Source organism: Polyodon spathula, chromosome 6, assembly GCF_017654505.1.
Source record: "Polyodon spathula isolate WHYD16114869_AA chromosome 6, ASM1765450v1, whole genome shotgun sequence".
Classification (NCBI taxonomy): Eukaryota; Metazoa; Chordata; class Actinopteri; order Acipenseriformes; family Polyodontidae; genus Polyodon; species Polyodon spathula.
The window spans coordinates 73,597,751-73,619,812 of NC_054539.1; the positions used below are offsets into that span (position 1 = coordinate 73,597,751).

General features: G+C 42.2%; 1 protein-coding gene across 1 annotated transcript in view; it reads right to left on the bottom strand.

The window, feature by feature from the left end:
- Positions 1-1,588: 1,588 nt before the first annotated feature.
- The window catches only part of orc3 (origin recognition complex, subunit 3), a 28,540-nt gene continuing 8,066 nt past the window's right edge, over positions 1,589-22,062 (bottom strand). Inside the window, exons 6-20 of the mRNA XM_041253712.1 lie at positions 21,419-21,591; positions 18,585-18,724; positions 17,167-17,326; positions 16,334-16,447; positions 15,191-15,324; positions 14,425-14,488; positions 13,750-13,866; positions 12,678-12,757; positions 11,878-12,005; positions 11,392-11,489; positions 9,514-9,608; positions 8,770-8,911; positions 7,611-7,727; positions 6,762-6,841; positions 1,589-2,166 (exon numbers count right to left, since the gene is read on the bottom strand). Coding sequence (XP_041109646.1) covers positions 2,061-2,166; positions 6,762-6,841; positions 7,611-7,727; positions 8,770-8,911; positions 9,514-9,608; positions 11,392-11,489; positions 11,878-12,005; positions 12,678-12,757; positions 13,750-13,866; positions 14,425-14,488; positions 15,191-15,324; positions 16,334-16,447; positions 17,167-17,326; positions 18,585-18,724; positions 21,419-21,591 — 1,748 coding nt within the window. The 3' untranslated portion in view covers positions 1,589-2,060. The remainder of the gene's footprint in view (positions 2,167-6,761; positions 6,842-7,610; positions 7,728-8,769; positions 8,912-9,513; positions 9,609-11,391; positions 11,490-11,877; positions 12,006-12,677; positions 12,758-13,749; positions 13,867-14,424; positions 14,489-15,190; positions 15,325-16,333; positions 16,448-17,166; positions 17,327-18,584; positions 18,725-21,418; positions 21,592-22,062) is intronic.

A 22,062-nucleotide genomic window follows, 5' to 3' on the forward strand; every position in this document is an offset into this window, starting at 1 on the left:
GTTGGCCTTTTTTTATAACTTCCCCACATTGTCTAGATGAAGACATTTGAGTCAACAAAAACTCCTAGGTCTTCTTCATAGATTCCTTCTCCAATTGCCTCCCATATGGTATTTATAATGCACATTTTTATTGTCTGCGTGCAGTACCTTACTTTCCGAAGCAAATTTGAAATTGAATGTAAAAAAGAAATTCAGAAATTACTTCTTACAACTTCTCATTTTACCATGAGGCTAGTTAACAAGCAGTTTTCCAAATGTTAACCTGTTACATGTATGCCCAATTCACATAATTCATTTTATAAAACCTCAGCTGCAAAATTCATAAGCAATCTCTGATTAACTCGATCAGTTGTAAACATAGGGTTCATATAGTTTTTCCAATACAAATTTCAAGGACCATTTTGCCAATTTTCAAAGACCTAATTTAAGAAGTTTGACAATGTTCAATATTAACTAATACAGACTGTAAAAATAAAGCTTTTGCATTACTTAACTCTAAAATAACAAAAATCTAAATTAAATTACTCACCGAGATAAGCTCTGCATCAGTAATCTTATTCAGTAATAGTCAGTTTTGGTACCTATAGGCGAGTGTTTTATTCTAAAAGCAGTACAGCAATTCAGTGCTTTAATCAATGTCAGAAGCAATAGTCCAAGAATGCTGTGTCTCAATCATAGGCACCTAACTTTGTTAAAAGGTGGAGGGCAAACTGAAGGACTTCCTATACTGCTTTTTGAATGTAACAATCCCCTATAGGTACTAAAACTGACTTGGTCTTTGTTAACTAGCCTCATGGTAAAATGACAAGTTGCAAGAAGTAATTTCTGAATTTTTCTTCTAGTCAAGTTCAAATTTGCTTCTGAAAGTGGTCCTAAATTTCTCAGAATGCATCTGAGAGCATGTAGTACCACCACAGAGCTTTGGGGGGCCTAGGCAACCCCCAAAACCGCAGCCAAAAGATTGGTTTGCCCCAGGAGTTTGTCAAAATGATCATTAGCCACTTTTACCCATGCACTTACCAGTGTGATGCAATTCTGTCCAAAATGGCGTTTATTAAAAGCAGGCATGTTTAAATAGGTTACATTTGATATCTTTGCGTACAGATTGTAGGAATATTCAGATCTTATTTTTCAACAATACTGTGGGCCTGCCAGCAACTCCATGCCAGCTGAAGTGTTTTTCTGAGTCTTCAACAAATAGCAGGATTGGCGATACTTAGTCTCTAAACAAATACATTGAAATCAGTGCTAAGCTGGCACTTTCACCCCAGACAGAATCACAAGGGTAGGTCTGGTATTTGCGATAATCAGATACACACCTTGTTTGGTCACACAACCAAATTTCATAAAAATGATCAAACATAGTTTGACCAATAAAGCTTCATTACACCAATGGTCTTGATGACAGTTATAGGAGACTGATGCCTTTTTTTTGAGCCCACAGAAAGTAAGTATTACAAACAACAAAGTGTTGCTATAAACACAGTACATCTGTAAGCTATCAGAATCCAGCTGTGCTAAAATTTCTCCAGACACTAGTTTTTCACTGTATGAAATGCTTTACATTTAAATACATGTCTTAACTGAAATGACAAATATGTTTGGGGTCTTCAGTGTTAGATACAGTATCATACATAGAAAACAATAACCCTGACCACTTTTGTGTGGTATGCTCAAGCTACGTGCCATTCTCCAGTCAATTATTCACACACTGGTAGATACACGAGCCTCTAGCTTTCATAGTGTATTGTACATGTCTGCAAAGACCTGTTAAGAATATTAACACATGACTGTGGACAGAGGTGACACTGACAAGGACTTCTTGTTTGTCTCATTTTATTTTTAGTAGCACTGACATCGACGAATATGGAGACCGTAATTTGTTAGTACTATTTTAAATTCAATAGTTATAAAACAAAACACATGAAGCAGACAAAGGCATTTTTACTACAAGGCCAACTCGTAGAAAAGTATCAAAATACACAATGCATCTTTTTTTGGTGTGTGTGTTTTGGTCTTTCACAGCGTCGTTCCTCACAAGTTTGCTGCAGGGGTAAAGCTCAGCAGCCTCCCCAGGTCAGGCGAGCCACGTGGTCAGTCTTCTGCTTGGTTGGTTTTACGAAGCCCAGAAACTCCAGCTCTGAAACGGCTCTAATAAAACGAGCGCTGTAAACGTTAAGGAAGTGGCAGTCTGAAGAGAATCTATAACAAACAAGAACGAAGCAGCCCTGGGGAACGACGTGTCTGAGGGAATCATTTGTGAACATGGTGGAAAAAGACTGTACTTGTCTCAAAGACTAACACAAAGCAGCTGTGTAGCACCTGTCTCAAAGGGACAGCCAGTGGTTAAAACCATTTGGCTGTTAATGGCAGTGCCATGCTTACCAACAGATTTAGCAAAGTTTTTTATATAACCCTGCAAATACAGATAGGTGACAATGCAGCAGCAGGAGCGTTGTCTTGCATGATACCAATGATCAAAGTCAACCTGGAGAATCACACAATACACTTGTTTACAACGTGTGAAGCCAATATCTCAAAAGTATTAGGTCTTCAACAACAATTCAGGTAAGACAACCATTAAATGTATTTATCTAAATGCTAGAAGTATCAGAAACAAAATTCTAGAACTTGAAGCTACTGCACTAACAGGTAACTATGATGTGATAGGTGTTACAGAAACGTGGTTATCTGAGAGTGATGGGGACGAATATAATATTTGTGGGTATACACTGTATAGGAAAGACAGGCAGGACAGACGAGGAGGAGGGGTAGCGCTATACATAAGAAACAGTCTTGAAGCCCAGGTGTTAAACCTGGACAAAGAAAATAAAACCGAATCAATATGGGTCAGAATAACAGACAAAAATTCAAAAGGCATAATAATAGGAGCATGCTATAGACCGCCAGATTCAGACGGTGAGCACAATAATCTGTTATACAATGACATTAGAAATGTGTGTAGCAAAGGAGAAGCCATACTAATGGGGGATTTCAACTTCCCCCAAATAAAATGGGAAAACCCGGTGGGTAGCGCGAAGGATGAAATAGAAATGGTGGAAATGACAAATGACTGCTTCCTAACACAATTTGTGAAGGCACCCACTAGAGGGGAGGCATGCCTTGATTTAGTCTTTTCAAATAACGAAGATAGAATAACTAAAACAGAGGTCAGAGAACCACTGGCAAACTCAGACCACAACATGGTCTCATTTGAAGTGTTTTTTAAATCCTCAAAAGTAAAGACTAAAGCTAAGGTTTACAATTTTAGAAAAGCAAACTATGAAGGTATGAAACAGAGACTAACAGAAGTAGATTGGAGTAAAATAGAGAAAACACCCACAGAAGAAGGATGGTTGTTCTTCAAAAACGTAGTACTAGAGGCGCAAAACAATTATATCCCTAAAGTAGACAAATCTAAATGTAAAACTAAATTGGCGAAAAAAAGGCACTTTACAGAGCATTAAAAAAAGGACCAAAAAGAAAGTACGCAGAAAGAGTACACAGAACTGCAAACGCAAGTCAAAAAGGAAGTTAGAAAGGCCAAGAGAGAAATAGAAATGAACATTGCTAAGGGAGCTAAAACCAATTCCAAAATGTTTTTCCAATATTACAACAGCAAGAGAACATTCAAAGAGGAGATTAAATGTTTAAGAGATACAAATGGCAAAATCATAGAGGAAGAAAAAAAAATAGCAAATATGTTAAATGATTACTTTTCACAAGTTTTTACAAAGGAAGATACTGACAACATGCCCCACATGTCATCCAGTTCCTATCCAGTTTTAAATAACTTTAGCATAACTGAGGCAGAAGTGTTAAAGGGACTAGGAGCTCTTAAAATAAACAAATCCCCTGGGCCGGATGAGATCCTCCCAGTAGTACTCAAAGAAATGAAAGAAGTAATTTACAAACCGCTAACCAAGATCATGCAGCAGTCTCTTGACACAGGGGTGGTACCGACAGACTGGAAAATTGCAAACGTAATACCGATCCACAAAAAGGGAAACAAAACTGAACCAGGTAACTACAGACCAGTAAGCCTGACTTCTATTATATGCAAACTTATGGAAACTATAATAAGATCCAAAATGGAAAATTACCTATATGGTAACAGGGTACTGGGAGACAGTCAACATGGTTTTAGGAAAGGGAGATCGTGTCTAACTAACTTGCTTGATTTTTTTGAGGATGCAACATCGATAATGGATAATTGCAAAGCATATGACATGGTTTATTTAGATTTCCAGAAAGCTTTTGACAAAGTCCCGCACAAAAGATTAATTCTCAAACTGAACGCAGTTGGGATTCAAGGAAACACATGTACATGGATTAGGGAGTGGTTAACATGTAGAAAACAGAAAGTACTGATTAGAGGAAAAACCTCAGAATGGAGTGTGGTAACCAGTGGAGTACCACAGGGATCAGTATTAGGTCCTCTGCTATTCCTAATCTACATTAATGATTTAGATTCTGGTATAGTAAGCAAACTTGTTAAATTTGCAGACGACACAAAAGTAGGAGGAGTGGCAAACACTGTTGCAGCAGCAAAGGTCATTCAAAATGATCTAGACAAGATTCAGAACTGGGCAGACACATGGCAAATGACATTTAATAGAGAAAAGTGTAAGGTACTGCACGCAGGAAATAAAAATGTACATTATAAATATCATATGGGAGATATTGAAATTGGAGAAGGAATCTATGAAAAAGACCTAGGAGTTTTTGTTGACTCAGAAATGTCTTCATCTAGACAATGTGGGGAAGCTATAAAAAAAGGCTAACAAGATACTCGGATACATTGTGAAAAGTGTTGAATTTAAATCAAGGGAAGTAATGTTAAAACTGTACAATGCATTAGTAAGACTCAGAATATTGTGTTCAGTTCTGGTCAATATTGCTGCTCTAGAAAGAGTGCAAGAAGAGCGACCAGAATTATTCCGGGCTTAAAAGGCATGTCATATGCAGACAGGCTAAAAGAATTGAATCTGGTCAGTCTTGCTAAAAAACTGTTGCATGAGAAGTGAGGGTCTGGAATCAACTCCCCAGTAATGTTGTGAAGCTGACACCACCTTCATAAGCTGACAGATTTTGGGATCAATAAGCTACTAACAACCAAACGAGCAAGATGGGCCGAATGGCCTCCTCTCGTTTGTAAACTTTCTTATGTTCTTATGTTCTCTTATGTTCATAATACAAAACCAAACAAAAACAGGCTGTCCACAATATGACAGCCATCTTGGGTCGCAGACATATGAAGCCGGCATCTCACTTGATTGCTAAGGTTAGTAGTTAGAACAGCAAACGAAAATAACACATTTAAAAGTAGTCTCGGGATTCCCAGTGCAGCCAGGGCACGTTTAGTAGACCGAGACCAGTACTCTGCACAAATAACTAATCTGAAAAGGGTGCAGTCTTAACTGGGGTAGACAGCCTACTGCATTTCACCTTTACAACTGGGCGAGTCAGTCTACTGCATTTCACCTTTACAACTGGGCGAGACAGTTTACTGCATTTCACCTTTACTTTGATTCCAATCACAGTTAATAATTGTATACGAGGACCTGTGGCCTTCATTACCCTCATGTGGTCTTTTTGAGCAAACTTGCTGTGTGGGTGGAGTTATCTTGAATGCTAACAGCACAGTTATTTTGATGCAAATGCTACTGAAAAGCCTGTCCACTTATGCACCATGAAAATGAATAGATTTTTGTAGAACAGGCAGCAAACCTCAGTTTTAAAGTCAGTATAAAGTTTGCTTTAAAAAAAAAAAAAAAAAAAAATAAAAAGAGGGGTCTAGGAAGCAATGCTGAATAACTGGCACAGCAGTAAAGTTGTCAAACTAAACAAGCCTGCTCCACAAACGCCTCCCTGCAGGGAATAATCATCAGAGATCCCTTGTGGGCCATTTCAACACATTGCTGTCAAGAAGAGCATGAAGCCCATCATTATCACACAGCACATGCTGTTCTGGGAAGAGAATGCATGTCAGCCTCATAAATATGAATGCATCTTTTCAACAGTGTTCAGAATAGGAAAGGCTTGTGAAAAGCACATTAATCACTGGCACGTATATAGTAATCCATGCAAGCAAACAGCCACTAACCAGAACACTGCTCCGTAATTGATTACACTTGACAGACGAGCGGGAGAGTGGATGGTAATGATAATGAGGATCCTGCCACTGGTACTGAAAATCCAGCTTCCTCAGCCCCACTTAACTCATTAAGCCTCCATTTGACACGTTTGTTCCCTGATATTCACGAAGTGATCGAGTTTATTCATTGCATTATTGTACTGTGCCTTTATGGCATGATTTTATAACTGTAATAGAAAGAGTGACCCGCATTAGCCCAGCTGGAAGCCAGCAAGTCTTAATACAAAGACGTGTATCGCTACCATTTCGTTTTTTTGTTACAGATTTCATTAAGTAACATGCACACTTGGGTTTTCTTTAGCAGCAAAGATGAAAGCCGCTTTATTCAGCCCAGGGTTTGCAATGTAATGCTGACATGACACAGCACTGAGCTACACGGCAGAAATTAGTCCATAAGCATTTGGATTATCTCTGTGACATTTCATGATACCGTACCCGAATAGGTCTCATGAATCAGGGTGCTAAAACTCTTGGCGTTTCAAGTGCTGCATCCTATCAAGGCATGAATGTGCAACTCGGGTATTTTGATTTTCTCTCCTTCTGGGATTAAATTAGATACCCCCACCCCACCCCCATCAGACATTTCTTTTGCCTCAAAGGATACTGTTTGACACCATCTAACTGGGCAGCAGCAGATGAATCAGGGTTCTTGCCTTCAGCAGCAGCAACAACAGTGGCATAGGCCTGAACACACACAGTACAGTGAGGGTATAAGAAAACACCAGCAGTACAAGTGTTTAGACACTACAGATTATATACTTAGATATCCACTTTAATAGCTGCTTCCTTTCCTGTTCTCTAATGCAGATACAGACAGAAGAGTTCAGCAAACAAGCAGAATAACATTATTATTATTATTATTATTATTATTAGTTGTAGTTATTACTTCTTTTTTAAAATCTTGCAAGCAGGCTGACCAAAAGATCACAAAAAACGTTCTCATGCATGCTGACTGGGAGTCCAGTTTCTTGCCTCGTGTTACCAACTGAAATGGGTTTTTTTGTGTGTGTATTACAGTGCAGCCATACCTACAGTATATCCAGAGAACAGTGAACTCATTATCCCTCCAAATCACAGGAAAGAGAGACCATTAATTGCAAACAAATCACACGAGGATCAACATGACTGTAGGTAACAGTGCTAACATTCATGGGATGTATTGAGCAATGCTGAGATTTGCATCCTTACATGCTGAGGCTCTCGTTAGTTTTTTGCCTGACCAAGGTTTGAACAGTTTCTTGCTTCCAAAAAAACCCCCAAAAAAACAAAAACAAAAAAAAAAACAACCTGTTTAATACATGAACCTGTTTGGGGTGTACTGAAAACTGCACTGGAAGGAACAGGCTGTTTCGTTGAGGTTAATATAGTATTTGCTTAGCACTTAAAAGGATAGGCAAAGCAGGTTACAGCAAACCAACATTTATTTTTTTATGATACGCCACTAACTCCTTACCTCCAGCCAGTCATACAGGTTGATGAGCCTCCCACACTCCAGGTGCAGCTTATAGACAATACAGATATCTGGAGCTGCGTTTGAAATGGCTCCTCCTTCACTCTTCAGTGCTTCACTCTGTCACCAGGTCAAATTGGGAGAAGCTAAAACATGTATTTTGTTTACCGTCTTACTGACTAACTAACCAATCAATCTGTGTGCCGTTTTAAAAACCGCTCACATACTCTGAATTGTAGTTCGTTATGATGTAGGGCTACCAGATTTAGAGTGAAAAAACAGGACATTTTTAGATCACCTATTTGATCAGGTATTAACATTTAAGCATGTGACAGGTATCTAACTTAAAAGGCTAGCTTGGTTAGTGACACTTGCAAGATAAAATTAAAAAAATTAAAAAACTAGACATGGTCCAGGAAGTTAAACAGAATATTAATTATTAAAACACACAATCCAAAAGATTGTTAATTTTATTTTTAAAAGGTGCTAACACAACCTAATAAATTACTGTTAACTTGCTGAGAACACTGATTCAGGTTTGTACTTTAAAGAGAATGAAACAGAAGAGAATGGAAAGAAAATTAAGGCTGAAAACTGAGACAATCCCAGTTTTCCCAGGACCTCTGGTACCCCTATTATTCATGTTTCTCATGTTTGATTAAATGTTTCTCATATTTTTTTGGTGCTGTAGATCGGTCCTTCCAGTCCTCTTGAAAAGCTTGCATCATGACCTCTAATTTCCATGCTGATGTTGTACTGGTAGATGTAACAACTGACAGCAAATTATGTCATTAAGACAATTTAGGTCTGTAGCTTTGCTTGTGCAAGCAGTAGGTGTTTTTAAGTCTGCTCTGCCCCTCAGTACATGTTATGCGAGTGAAGCAGTTCAGACATGCCTAAAACAGCACACTTATTCTAGCAGTTACCAACAACATAACATTTTCAGGCAAACGGCAACCTTCAACTGGCTTCCATTTAAAACCAGAATCTGCCATCAAAACAGGAAGCAGGCATTTCTTTCCATTGTGGCCTGTGTTAGTCATGTGCAGTGCTCTTTATTTACAAGATCATCAGCACTGCCTGAGGAAGTCCTTGGAGGTCCACCAAGACTAACTGCTTAAATAAACCAGTCTCACTTCATGCGTGGATTGTAGTGTGTTACCTGGAGGTAGCAATAGGGGTTGTTGAGGGCGGTCTGGATGGCAGTGCGGGGCGCAGCGTTTAAGTGTCTGCGCAGGGTACTGGCTGAACTGTAATAGAAAACCTCATGCAGGGGCTGAGACTCGGGAGGCAGAAGATGCTTCCTTAGGGAACAGGAAACAAAAGGAAGCCACGTAGCCCTCACAATCACACAGGATCGTTCATTAATACAGAAAGACTGTCCAGATCACCGGCAGGAAATCAAGCAATCCGAGAAATGAAATAATTCACAAACGCATTTAGAAATAAGCATTTCACTTTTATAGCTTGTGAGAGGCACCTTGGAAAAGGCAGCTCACAGACACCATGGAAGGGACTCCAACTTGCAGCTCTGAGCACTCCTCAATCAGTAATACTTCAAGCAGACAATGCCAGTTGTGCTACATGTGTGCAATGTGAGCTCAAGGACAGAAATGAGACTCCTACTGCACAGCAGTTTCACCAGTTTCCTAGGAGCTTGATTAGCCACAGTGTATGGGTATCAGGCTCAGGTGTGTCATATTAAACATAGTAAAAACAGTAATGGATCAAACTGCTATGCAGTGGGAGTCTCATTTTCATCCCTACAGTCTACTGTCCACTAGGGGTTAAGTTGAGAGGCAATCTGACTCATTTAACAGAGGGATCTTACTCAGACCTATACTGAGCCACCTATTAGTCACTGAGTTTAATGACATGCATGAAATATTCTGCGTGTCTGACTTACTTGACAAGGCTGTCAATACAATCCAGGGCAGCAAGCCTCAGCAGCTCAAACTTGCTCAGTTTCTTGGTTCTTCTGGTCTCTTTCTCCAACAAAGTCTAAAAGCAAATAAAAGTTTGTTTGTAAAGTACATTGCTTTTAACATGGCCTGAATAGGGAGCACATTGTTAATTCACTGGAGCCAGTAACAAGGGCACTGTGCTTCAGCTCTGTATGCAACTCCCACAATAAGCCACAGCACATGAAAGCAAAGACACTAAGATCTCCTGCAAAACAGCAGACAGATGCAGACAGAAACATGTGGCAAGGTGCCAGGGAGCTAGGAAATAACTGACCCTTTGTGTTCTCTGCAATGCCAGCACACCTTACTCCTCTACCATCAGCCGTTCCCACACATTGCTGTATCCTTGACAACCTAGCCCTGCGTGGCACTGCCGTCTTGTTTATGTCACACAGGGTGCTCTTGTATAATTTTCTTTCTGGCCTCTATTTTGTAAGCGTCTAACCTGGAGCCAAGATATTTGTAACGGTTTTCAATCACAATCTTGTCCTGCATTCTTTGCCACCCCTGGTTTCCTCCAATGGCCCAGCAGCGAGGCTCGTCCTGCAAGAAGTCTGTGCTAACCAGGCAGATAACATGTCTCCACCGCAATGCTTAGCTTCTCTCTGTCTCCCACTCCCCACAGACAGCTGCTGAGCCTAATATACTCCCTGCATATCTCATCTACTTGATCTGCTCTTCAATATACTTTGTCCTTGTGAAATGGTCAACAGCCTTTTGACACTAGACAAAAGTGCCGTCTAATGTGATTTGTTCATCAATAGACAGAAAGACTGACCTCTGATACTTCATGTCTTCATTCACAAAAATAGTTAGCAGTCCAAAGGTTTGTCAAAAGATGTTATTCGTTTCTTTTAGTATCGCTACGTATCTAATGAGTATTTTATATGGGCAGGGACGTTTGACACACAATTGCCATTTAACATTGAAAGATGTCACACAGCACTTCAGTTATTGTCAAATGCACATTACGAAGACCTAGAACACAACTGTAGGGTATATTGCATTAAGGGGCCATAAAGGTACACCCAATTCATATATATGCATTTCATTTTTAAAAGCTGGAGCCTTAACCTCTAAGCTCTCCTTTGTCCCCAGGACCCTGACCCCTGCTTGTGCCTATCGTTATGAATGGTCCCTTAACCACATACTCATCTATGTATTGTGCTTTCTGCATGCATCTGCTGACTGGGCAGCACCTTTGCTCATTCACTTGTGCACACGCGCCGATGTGCGCACCCACATACACGCACGCACACTCATACACGTGTGCCCACACACACACAGACGCACGCACGGCTGATAAAGCAGGATTGACTGTCATGGTGCAAAATCACACAGTAAAGCAAAGCAGTGACCCACACACATTCACTGTATGTAAAGGTGCTTGCACAGCAGTGCTTTCTCAAATTCAATCAGATGCAGTGTTTATCCTGATGTGTTCAAGCAGCACAGTAACGTGAGCATGATGTGTACAAGAAACCCTGTTTTAGATATAGGGGGGCTAGGGAACAACATTGCTCAGTGTATATGGACAACTGATAGAAATGTTTCCATGCACACAATACAGATATCTGTGTCCCTCCTGATACTGTAAATATCTGTGTAGTGAATTCAGCACTCAAGACGCGTATGTTCACTGTACTTAAGATTAAGGAGTAATAGAATCATTGTATAAACAGTAGGTTCACTGCTCACCACCACAGGGGAATTAAGCCTTAAAATTCCTTGTTTTACCAAAAATAAAACCCTGAATTGTAGATGTGTTTTACACACGTTATGAGTTCATGTAACATGATGTGATACATCATCAACATTACCTTCCGAAGTTGAAACAGATCAGTCTTCTTCTGAAGACCCTTCTGTGGTGAGAGCTCTTTCTCTCCCTCCTGCCCTGTCTCAACCACAGCAGAGCACCCTGAAAAGACAAAGAAGAAGCACAGAGCTCCAACTTAAGATGCACAACATGTCCAAAAAGAAAAAATTGGTTTACAAAGTATGTCTTAAATTGGAAGGAATCCAGTAATTCAGAAGGGCAGGTCCCTGGTCTCAGATACACAATTACATTTATCATACTAACAATTATTAGAAGACCAGCATGGGAAAGCAAACAATATCAAGCTTGTTCCTTTTATGTTATGCTTCATCAATAACTTATCCATAAGACTCGATCATGAATTCTCAGATAATACTATAAGAAACCAAGTCTAGAAGACCAACGTTTTGGCTAAAAGCGTCTTCAGTGTGAACACATGCAACCGTCTACTTTGCTCTTTCAATAGTTGACCTCTTTGTAAATAACTTACTGTCCAACTGCTCAAATCTTTCAATGAACTCATCCAGTTTTTCTACAACATCGCCCAGCTTCTTGGCACATTTTAAAATGTCGGTACATGTGTGCAAGGCTGCCACCAGCTCATCTTTGGCCAGCATCCTGAAAGACAGAATCATGTAAAATGAAGGTTTCTATATCTGCTGAAGGAAAGACATCACTGTCACAATGTGACATTTCCACATGGCAACATCTTGTTTAGTATGCAATGTATTGAAATGTATGTGGTGAGAAGACTTGTCAAGTGATCTGCTATAAGCTGTGTGAGAGTGGTGAATACCTATTCAGCACCAGGGTGTTCAGTGATAGTGCAGGACTGTCACCAGCTCTACACTCATCACAATGACTGTCATGACCAGCTGCTCCATCAAGATGCCTCCCTGGTGTTGCTGGAAGAGCAACATTGACAGTAACCCATCCCTGGTAACCCAACTCCGCTGATGTGTACAACATACAGTGACGAGCATCAGGAGGAGCTACTGGATTGCGGTCCGAATCACAGACACCTTCAACACTAGACAAGACTCGGTGCTTCCCACTTATCCTGTCAGTTTACAGAGAACGAGCATCGTACCAACGCCTCCAGTATATTTAGATCTGTCTCCTGCCTGGTAAAGCAAGTCCTTTTGCTGAACAGTTGTTTAAGGGTTTAAGAAGTGGAGGCACGCCGCTGAGTGCCTAGTGGTCAGAGCTGGCGTCAATTCCAATTCCATTTCTTTAAATTCCTTTGAAGGAATTGGAATTGACCCCAACCCTGCTACTGAGTACAATTACCTCAGTAACTGAAATGCAGATTCATACTCTTCAGTTTCCCACACATTCTTCTCCAGGCAAATCCCATGCAGCTCTCTGATCTAAGAATGAAGAACAGGCTGTGTTAGCGCAGCTTAGAGAAAGACCTCAGCAAATTGCATGATACTGTACATCTTTCACAATGAGGACTGGTTAGAGAATCAGGTAAACATGCAGCAATCTTCTCTAGATTACCTACGGGACTGTGGCGACTGCAATCCTCTCTAGGATCACCCATGGGAATGTGGCGGCAGCAATCCTCTCTAGGATTATCCATGGGACTGTGGCGGCTGCAATCCTCTCTAGGATTACCCATGGGACTGTGGCGGCTGCAATCCTCTCTAGGATTACCCATGGGACTGTGGCGGCTGCAATCCTCTCTAGGATTACCCATGGGACTGTGGCGGCTGCAATCCTCTCTAGGATTACCCATGGGACTGTGGCGGCTGCAATCCTCTCTAGGATTACCCATGGGAATGTGGCGGTCAGCAATCCTCTCTAGGAATACCTACGGGACTGTGGCGGCTGCAATCCTCTCTAGGATTATCCATGGGAATGTGGCGGCAGCAATCCTCTCTAGGATTATCCATGGGAATGTGGCGGCTGCAATCCTCTTTAGGATTATCCATGGGAATGTAGCAGCTGCAATCCTCTCTAGGATTACCCATGGGAATGTGGTGGTCAGCAATCCTCTCTAGGATTACCCATGGGACTGTGGCGGCTGCAATCCTCTCTAGGATTACCCATGGGAATGTGGCGGTCAGATAGCCTCTCTAGGATTATCCGTGGGAATGTGGTGGCTGCAATCCTCTCTAGGATTACTCATGGGACTGTGGCGGCTGCAATCCTCTCTAGGATTACCCACAGGAATGTGGCGGTCAGGTATCCTCTCTAGGATTATCCGTGGGACTGTGGCAGCTGCAATCCTCTCTAGGATTACTCATGGGAATGTGGCGGTCAGCAATCCTCTCTAGGATTACCCATGGGAATTAGCGGGTGGGGATGAAATGTGCAGTAAAATAGGCATACTGAGCCTCATTGCTGGATCGCTCACCTGTTTGCCCAGGGGATATTTGGGAAGGGAAGACGTCAGTGCATGTAGGCATCTCAGAACAGGATAGTATTTTTTGTGGTAAGCGTGAAGATCTTTCAGCAAACTCTGGGTCACATCCTACAGTAACATGGAAAACAAAAGCTTTCAACCTAACCCAACACACACAAACATACTTTACTACCTTGTCACAAGGTAGCAACACTGGACAGGACAGTTTCCACAACAACATTGAGCTGGATACATTCTGGGAGGACTCTGGAAACTTATACTGGTTAATACTTTTGCACAGATGTTTCGGGAGTCCCTGATTGTGCAATCATTTGCTCTTTGGCTTAGGCGTCTTAGGTGTGTGTATACAAGAAAACCCCTGCGTTTACTAGGTCATCACATACAAGAAAACCCCTGCGTTTACTAGGTCATCACATACAAGAAAACCCCTGCGTTTACTAGGTCATCGTATACAAGAAAACCCCTGCGTTTACTAGGTCATCACATACAAGAAAACCCCTGCGTTTACTAGGTCATCACATACAAGAAAACCCCTGCGTTTACTAGGTCATCACATACAAGAAAACCCCTGCGTTTACTAGGTCATCACATATAAGAAAACCCCTGCGTTTACTAGGTTGTCATCTGCTACTGAAAATGCAGACATATGGCTAGCTGTTCCATCACCTTTACATGTTGATCACTGGTCAGCAGCATAACTTGGGTTTCTGGCTCCTGTTTCTCAACATACCTGAGGAAAAAATGAAATTAAATGAAACACAAAGAAATAGGAATCAATCCCTCTGTCCTTTCAAGGTCTGAGTGACAGAAAACATTAACAATGAACAAGGAGCTTTCTGTTTACTACGATCCATTTCAATGAACAAGCCTTTCTTGCTGCATTTCACAGCAATAACTGAATCTTCCTTAATTCACAATGGTGATCCAGTATATACAGAACAAAGGATGGAGAAAAACTACTGTGGCCAACTACAGGACTAAACTTGACAGGGTTTCTCACCCTTATATTCCTAAGACAGATACTCTAACATCGTGGAAGTGTTTTACACTGCTGAAGGCATTAGCCAAAACATTTGCCTACTGGGCATTAGGGTGTCAATGACCAATACAAAAAAAAAAAAAAAATGTAACATTTACTCCTGCTGCTTCAGCTGTGTACGAGTTTGTATTCTCCCATTACCCAACTGTTTATATTACTGGCTTCTTCAATAAGCTTATTTTTTTGTGGAATTACACAAATATTTACAGAATGGATGTTACCATATTCTTTTTCAATATTCTTACATTAACAGCATTACATAAATATCTAACGATAGGACCAGGCTTCACTGGTCTTAGTCATGAGGTGAATCCAAATGAAGCAAGGGCATTTACATTAGCAATGGGAAAGCCTTTAGTTTGTGGATGGGGTGGGGTGTTTGCTCTTGTGTACCTCATGAAGGATGGAAGCTGCCGGATGTTTTCGCAGTCCTCGTGGCTCAGCTCCTTCGCACGTGACCTGGCCTCTCGTTTGTCACAGCACAGCATGCTGAGAGGCTGGCTGTAGAAGTGATCCAGCAGAGACAGCTGCAGAAAGAGCAAACCCACAGCAGACACGCACACAGTCAGGGGCTGAGCCAACCCTTCACAGCACACACCACAGACATGCATGCAGTCAGGGGCCGAGCGACCCTTCACAGCACACACAACAGACACGCATGCAGTCAGGGGCCGAGCGACCCTTCACAGCACACACCACAGACACGCACGCAGTCAAGGGCTGACCCGACCCTTCACAGCACGCACACACATACACTGCAGACACACACAGAATCAGGGGCTGAGCCAACCCTTCACAGCACACACCACAGACACGCATGCAGTCAGGGGCCGAGCGACCCTTCATAGCACACACCACAGACATGCATGCAGTCAAGGGCTGACCCGACCCTTCACAGCACGCACACACATACACTGCAGACACACACAGAATCAGGGGCTGAGCCAACCCTTCACAGCACACACCACAGACACGCATGCAGTCAGGGGCCGAGCGACCCTTCATAGCACACACCACAGACATGCATGCAGTCAAGGGCTGACCCGACCCTTCACAGCACGCGCACACACACACACTGCAGACACGCACACAGTCAGGGGCCGAGCCAACCCTTCACAGCACACACAGTCAGGGGACGAGACGACCCTTCACAGCACACACACGCTGCAGACACACACACAATCAGGGGCTGAGCCGACCCTTCACAGCACACAGTGGAAACAGAGGAAGACAAACCTGGTGCGGCTTTCCTGCTTGATGATAGTGAGGGGGGTAATGGAAGGTGAGCTGTTACTAGATCAAACTGAAGCCATTTGTGAGGGCCACCTTTCAGCCTTTTGAGATGTGGCACTTCATTGGACTTTTGGATATTGGATAAATCACAGTATAAGGAACTTCCAGATGTTTTGAACTCAGAGCTGTTCCAAGTCAAAGTTGACCCCTCAGTTCTTAACAAAAGCCGTGATTCTGATTAACACTGCAGCTAAACCAACAGACACACACACACACACATCTCTCCCCTGGCCTTCAACTCACCTGAAGCCCTTTAATGAAGTTCCTTACTGAGAAGTCATGGTACAGGAAGATACTGGTAAGGACCTGCAGCACCTTCCCACTCAGCTTGAATGGGAATTTTGTGGTCAACACCAGCTGTTGGGGGAGGGGGACACATTCAAGGAGAAGTTAGTCTCTTTACGCCACATCAAGCCACACGTCTAGTGTTGAGACAAACATTAGGTTTCGTGTCCAGATATTTTTAGAAAAAATGAACAAAAACTATTTGTTTAACATGTAAGTAAACCTGTGTACAATTAAATGCAATTAAACCTATATAGAAATCACAAATGTAGCATGTACTGTATATTTTGTACAACATAGGAGAAAAATACTTTAAAATCAGTAAAGCAGTGCACCAATCTCTTGTTTGTTTCTTCTCTAGAGAATGTGAAATGAATCTCCAGGAGCCGTTTCACAAGTGTAGAACATTACCAATTAGTTATTCCTCTTAAACAGGTGTAAACTTTGCACTAGAGAACATTCTCAGTCGACAGAGACTATTGTGTTTTGTTTAATCACCTTGCATAGGTAGTACAATACAAAATAAAGCAGATCTCATAAAATGTATCACTTTTAATTAGGAATACGTTCTTTTTCTAATTGGTTTAATTAGCTCAAACAGGCTATTTGTGGTAATTTATAGACAGACCACTGTCTGAGCTTGTCATAGTTTTTCTTCTTCTAAATTGTAATGCAGCAAGTCCCCACACACTGCTGCAGAACTGCTCAAATACAGAATGCATAAAGCCATTCGTCTGCCAGAGTTTCTTTAGTTGTGTGTTTAACACGGAGATGGAGGTCAGAAGCAGTACCTTGTCAATGACAGTGGCCAGGTGCTGTGTGCAGGAGAGGGACTGGAAGAGCTGGATGCAGAGCAGGGAGGAGACCGAGTGAGGAAGCATTCCATGGATGGTGATCGGAGACGTTGCAATCCCAAAGATGAAAATAAGGGGAAGCTGCTGAATGTACCGACTTAAAACAGAAAAAAAACATGTCACGTTGTGGAAGGGTGCATTATACACACGAGAGCAGTTTCGATCTCACAGAAATCCTGTGACCATCACCATCACATTTATTACAACATAAATCGGTTACAGTACACAACAAGTCATTTTTCCTATTTTTGTCAATTTTTAATGTGTGGGCCGTCCTTTGACGTGACACTTCTGGATGTTTTGAAGACTTGTGATTACTTGCAGACTGCTAGGAAACTAATGCTCTAAACTAACTCCCAGCTGCTCCCCTCAAAGAAACCTCCCGACCTGTGAAGTGTGTGATGACAGAGAGGGGGCAACATACCCAACTGCTCTGTCACCTTGTCAAAACCACATCCTCATTGAAGACAGACTTCTGGCCAGTCACGCACTTCACAGTTCAGCCAAGGGAATATCCAGCAGCACACAGGCCTGCCTTGTGATATTTCTAGCTGCTAGACATATGGCTTAATTTACAAGTAAATTGTGAGCTATGATGGTATGAATAGCTTATTCCCATCATAAAATGTCTTATGATCTTGTAGCTTTGTAGTATATTCATTTTTATTAGTATTTTAAAACCTGAAAAAGCTAGGGAAACGGGGTTGGAGGTGTATCACATTTTTAAAAGATTTTGCCAGGAGTATCAGTCAAAGCAAACTAATTTTAAAACATTCTTCTGTCTTCGTAATATATTGTATTGCATACATCTCCAGTAAACGCTAATTTGGGTTATATTACTAGTTTCTGTATTTTACTCATGCACTCTAGTCACACGCAATGACACCTCATTTATCCATGGATTTCACACATCTGTGGATGTAGGTCTCCCCATTAAAAAAAAAATATGTGCATGTGCCTTCAGACTCCAGAAGCCACAAATAAACATTGTATAACCAGTATTTTTAAATAAATTGATAATTATGATAAATCTAAAAGTGCTCTCTGCTTGATGTTAGGTTTTTATCTTTCATTTCTTTCGGTACTGTCAGTACCCTAATCACTGTGGAGCTCAAGGTCTCTGCGCGAGTGCGTGTCTGTGTCTCTGTGTGCGAGTCTGTCTCTCTAAACGTGTGTGTCTGTGTCTCTCTGTGTGTGCGTGCCTGTGTTGCACAAAGCATGTGTAAGAGCTTCTCTCCCCCTCTCTTCATGACTGAAGCTCTATAGTCCTTTCTGCGTAGGCTGTAAAAAGTTCAGAGGCAATGCTGAAGGCTAGTTTTGCTCTAACATGGCATGTCTAACCCATGTCCATTCACCTGCTGATCACTATGAACTCCTGCAGTACTCTGGGGGTGAAGCTCTCCAGGTCTTTAAAAATCACCACCACTGGAGGGCGCTGTCCACAACCCTTACTGGAGGAGTGACGCTTCTTCCCTGGAGAAGGGGAAGCAGATTTCTGAAGAAGAAAACAAACAAGGTATGTCAGCCAAGCTCACTGAATAGTCGCAGTGACAGCAACCAGACTGACCTCTATACTAGAGATCCATCCATCACTGCCAGACTGACATCTATACTAGAGATCCATCCATCCCTGCCAGACTGACATCTATACTAGAGCCAGAGTGACATCTATACTAGAGATCCATCCATCACTGCCAGACTGACATCTATACTAGAGATCCATCCATCACTGCCAGACTGACATCTATACTAGAGATCCATCCATCACTGCCAGACTGACATCTATACTAGAGATCCATCCATCACTGCCAGACTGACATCTATACTAGAGATCCATCCATCACTGCCAGACTGACATCTACACTAGAGATCCATCCATCACTGCCAGATTGACATCTATACTAGAGATCCATCCATCACTGCCAGACTGACATCTATACTAGAGATCCATCCATCACTGCCAGACATGACATCTATACATCTAGAGATCCATCCATCACTGCCAGACTGACATCTATACTAGAGATCCATCCATCACTGCCAGACTGACATCTATACTAGAGATCCATCCATCACTGCCAGACTGACATCTATACTAGAGATCCATCCATCACTGCCAGACTGACATCTATACTAGAGATCCATCCATCACTGCCAGACTGACATCTATACTAGAGATCCATCCATCACTGCCAGACTGACATCTATACTAGAGATCCATCCATCACTGCCAGACTGACATCTACACTAGAGATCCATCCATCACTGCCAGACTGACATCTACACTAGAGATCCATCCATCACTGCCAGACTGACATCTATACTAGAGATCCATCCATCACTGCCAGACTGACATCTATACTAGAGATCCATCCATCACTGCCAGACTGACATCTATACTAGAGATCCATCCATCACTGCCAGACTGACATCTATACTAGAGATCCATCCATCACTGCCAGACTGACATCTATACTAGAGATCCATCCATCACTGCCAGACTGACATCTATACTAGAGATCCATCCATCACTGCCAGACTGACATCTATACTAGAGATCCATCCATCACTGCCAGACTGACATCTATACTAGAGATCCATCCATCACTGCCAGACTGACATCTATACTAGAGATCCATCCATCACTGCCAGACTGACATCTATACTAGAGATCCATCCATCACTGCCAGACTGACATCTATACTAGAGATCCATCCATCACTGCCAGACTGACATCTATACTAGAGATCCATCCATCACTGCCAGACTGACATCTATACTAGAGATCCATCCATCACTGCCAGACTGACATCTATACTAGAGATCCATCCATCACTGCCAGACTGACATCTATACTAGAGATCCATCCATCACTGCCAGACTGACATCTACACTAGAGATCCATCCATCACTGCCAGACTGACATCTACACTAGAGATCCATCCATCACTGCCAGACTGACATCTACACTAGAGATCCATCCATCACTGCCAGACTGACATCTAGAGATCCATCCATCACTGCCAGACTGACATCTATACTAGAGATCCATCCATCACTGCCAGACTGACATCTATACTAGAGATCCATCCATCACTGCCAGACATGACATCTACTGCCACTAGAGATCCATCCATCACTGCCAGATTGACATCTATACTAGAGATCCATCCATCACTGCCAGATTGACATCTATACTAGAGATCCATCCATCACTGCCAGACTGACATCTATACTAGAGATCCATCCATCACTGCCAGACTGACATCTATACTAGAGATCCATCCATCACTGCCAGATTGACATCTATACTAGAGATCCATCCATCACTGCCAGACTGACATCTATACTAGAGAGCCAGAGTGACCATCCATCACTGCCAGACTGACATCTATACTAGAGATCCATCCATCACTGCCAGACTGACATCTATACTAGAGATCCATCCATCACTGCCAGATTGACATCTATACTAGAGATCCATCCATCACTGCCAGACTGACATCTATACTAGAGAGATCCATCCATCACTGCCAGACTGACATCTATACTAGAGAGATCCATCCATCACTGCCAGATTGACATCTATACTAGAGATCCATCCATCACTGCCAGACTGACATCTATACTAGATCCATCCATCACTGCCAGAGACATCCAAACTCCATCATCTGCCAGACTGACATCTATACTAGAGACATCCATCACTGCCAGACTCTGTTGACATCTATTGACTAGAGAGGTAAACGATCCATGCAAGTAATAAGGCAGCTGCAACCGTTTACCTAGATGTCATGCGGGATTACATATAGGGGCCAGGGTAACGCTGGTCTTTTCCTTCGTTTGGGTTAACCAGATTGACATCCCCAAACTATCTTGTGCTCCGGATCACCAACGGATACAGTGTCTTTTAGGTTCTTGTTTTGTTGTTTATTATTGTATTGCTTTACACATTGTTGTGTATAGCCGGGGATTTATTTTTAACGGTCACCAGACCTGGATTATAAACACCTGATTTTGGGGTCTAGCTCATTTCTTGTATAGGAACATAAGAGAGATAAACAATGGTAATAATGCAGAGTACGACTTACAGAATGATTAATCAGCTGTAGGGCCTTTGACCGAGGAGTCTATGTTTGAAGTCTATACTGCCTTCTGGCCTGGATTCACATCAAGTGGAGTGTCTCACCTGTGTAACAGCTGTGTACCAGCCACAGAGCGTGGCCATGGAGCAGAGCATCTTCCTGGAAGGGATTCCCGCAGCGCGTGGGTCGAGCTGGTCCTCCTCATCATCGTCATCGTCCATAGACACACTGCGGCCTATCAGCTGCACCAGCACCTTCTGCAGGACCTGCTTCAGAGCTTCATCCCCCAGAGAGAGGACAGGCAGAGTGAGAACACACATAGCAACACTAATCACACAGCTTCTCTGTCTTCAACAGTAATGAAAGGCTATCCTAAGGGAGAAATCAGCCTGTACTTCTACATTTTATAGATTAAAGGTTTAAACCTTTTCTGCAAATACTCTTACCAATCAATAAAAGATCTGACTTTAGCATTTAAAATTACATTTATTTATTTTGTATTTCTCATATCTACATTCCCTTGAAGATCAAGGCTTCCACTGGCTTCGCTCCAGCCAGGCCTTGTGCAGCAACAGGACATTCTGTTCCGACTGCTTTTGCTTGATGGGGATTCTTTATGAGATCCCTGCTATAGGAGAATCATCAAACCCATCCTGTGGACATCATCATACTGGGCCTTGTCTCCATGTTCCCCAAGCACGACAGCATCAATAACTATACAGCTGTGCTGCCTATTGGAGCGTGTCCA